Here is a 1,621-nt window from a genome sequence, read left to right on the forward strand (position 1 = left end):
AGGCCCCTCCATGGCATCAGGTAACCATACATGAAGGGGTAATTGGGCGGGTTTTGCAACTGCACCGACAAATAAGAGAACAACGCATAAAGTAACAAATAAAAAATTGACCTCATTATTATAAATCAAGTTATTGAATATTTCGAATAAATCCCTAAATTCGAAACTCCCCGTTATCCAATAAAAACCTAAAATTCCTAATAATAAACGAAAATCTCCAATACGATTAGTTACAAAGGCTTTTTGACAAGCATTTGCCGCTACAGGTTGTGTAAACCAAAATCCTATTAATAGATAGGAACACAGACCAACCAATTCCCCAAAAATATAAATTTGTATCAAATTCGAACTAGTAACTAATCCCAACATAGAAGTACTGAAAAAACTCATATAAGCAAAAAATCTCAAATAACCTTGATCATGAGCCATATAATTATCACTATAAATAAGAACCATAATTCCAACAGTAGTGATTAATATTAACATAATAGAAGTAAGCGGGTCGATCAAGTATCTGAAGTCTAAAGAAAAATCATTATTAATGATCTAAGACCATACATATTGAGAAAAAGAACTGCTATTTATTTGCTGAATAGACAAGTAGATTGAAAAAATCATGACTATGCTTAACAATAAAACACTTTGAAAAGCCCATATACGGCGAAAACTTTTTGTTGCCGTTGGAAAAAGAATTAGCCCCGCTCCTATTAACATAGGGACTGGAAGTGGAATGAAAGGTATGATCCATGCATATTTATATGTCTGTTCCATAAAAAAGTTTTGAATTCTTAATTAATTGTTTCCAATTCACCGGATCTTACCTCTTTTGAAAGGAGTCAATAAAAAGTAAAAATATGAACTAACTTAAACTAAATTAAAACTTGAATCGAATTTTCTATTCTTATCTTTTGCCTATCTGGATAATATTTTATTTTAGTATTATAAATTGCGTATTATAAAGAATTCATTTTGAACAATAGATGTATTTCACATCTAACTATAACTAACAATGAGGAATTTTATAATGACAGTTCCAAAAAAATGCACTTCGAGATCAAAAAAACGTATTCGTAAAAATATTTTGAAAAGAAAGACATATTGGATAGCATTAAAGGCTTTTTCGTTAGCGAAAGTTATTTCTACTGGGGAGTCAAATTTTTGTTTTTTGGTACGCTAAACAAAAATAAATAAGTAATAAAACGTTAGAATAATTTGAATCAACTTGAAAAAATAATTCAATATATTCTTAAATTATTCAATTAGATAATAATTGAATAATGTAAGGATTTCCCTTTCATATTTGATATTGATTAGTGAGCTAATCAATATGTAATGGAACTCTATTCGCTTTTCTGATTGATATAGAAAATTCTCTATTTACTATTCACTGAATAATAACTTTTTTGTTGACAAAAGAATAAAGATCGTTTCCATTCCAAGGTGGGGAGTTTGATTTTCCCCACCGACCTATTTGTTTGCAGAATTAAATTAAAAAAAAAATTTTGTATTTCGATTCTATTTCTATCTCTCCATATCTAGAGAAGAACGTATATAAAAATCTTTAGTGAAAGTTAAGAACTCATTGAAACTAATTGATTCTATTTTGCAACCTTTGTGTTTT

General features: G+C 28.9%; 1 protein-coding gene across 1 annotated transcript in view; it reads right to left on the bottom strand.

Moving 5' to 3' along the window:
• Window positions 1-1,082, bottom strand: part of LOC124892237 (NAD(P)H-quinone oxidoreductase subunit 5, chloroplastic-like) — a gene marked incomplete at its 3' end in the record, with an annotated part of 2,645 nt that extends 1,563 nt beyond the window's left edge. The window contains 1 exon segment of the mRNA XM_047403603.1: window positions 112-1,082. Within this exon segment, the coding sequence (XP_047259559.1) occupies window positions 112-771 (660 nt within the window).
• Between the last annotated feature and the right edge of the window lie 539 nt (window positions 1,083-1,621).

The sequence above is a fragment of the Capsicum annuum genome, unplaced genomic scaffold (genome assembly GCF_002878395.1).
Source record: "Capsicum annuum cultivar UCD-10X-F1 unplaced genomic scaffold, UCD10Xv1.1 ctg45176, whole genome shotgun sequence".
Classification (NCBI taxonomy): domain Eukaryota; kingdom Viridiplantae; phylum Streptophyta; class Magnoliopsida; order Solanales; family Solanaceae; genus Capsicum; species Capsicum annuum.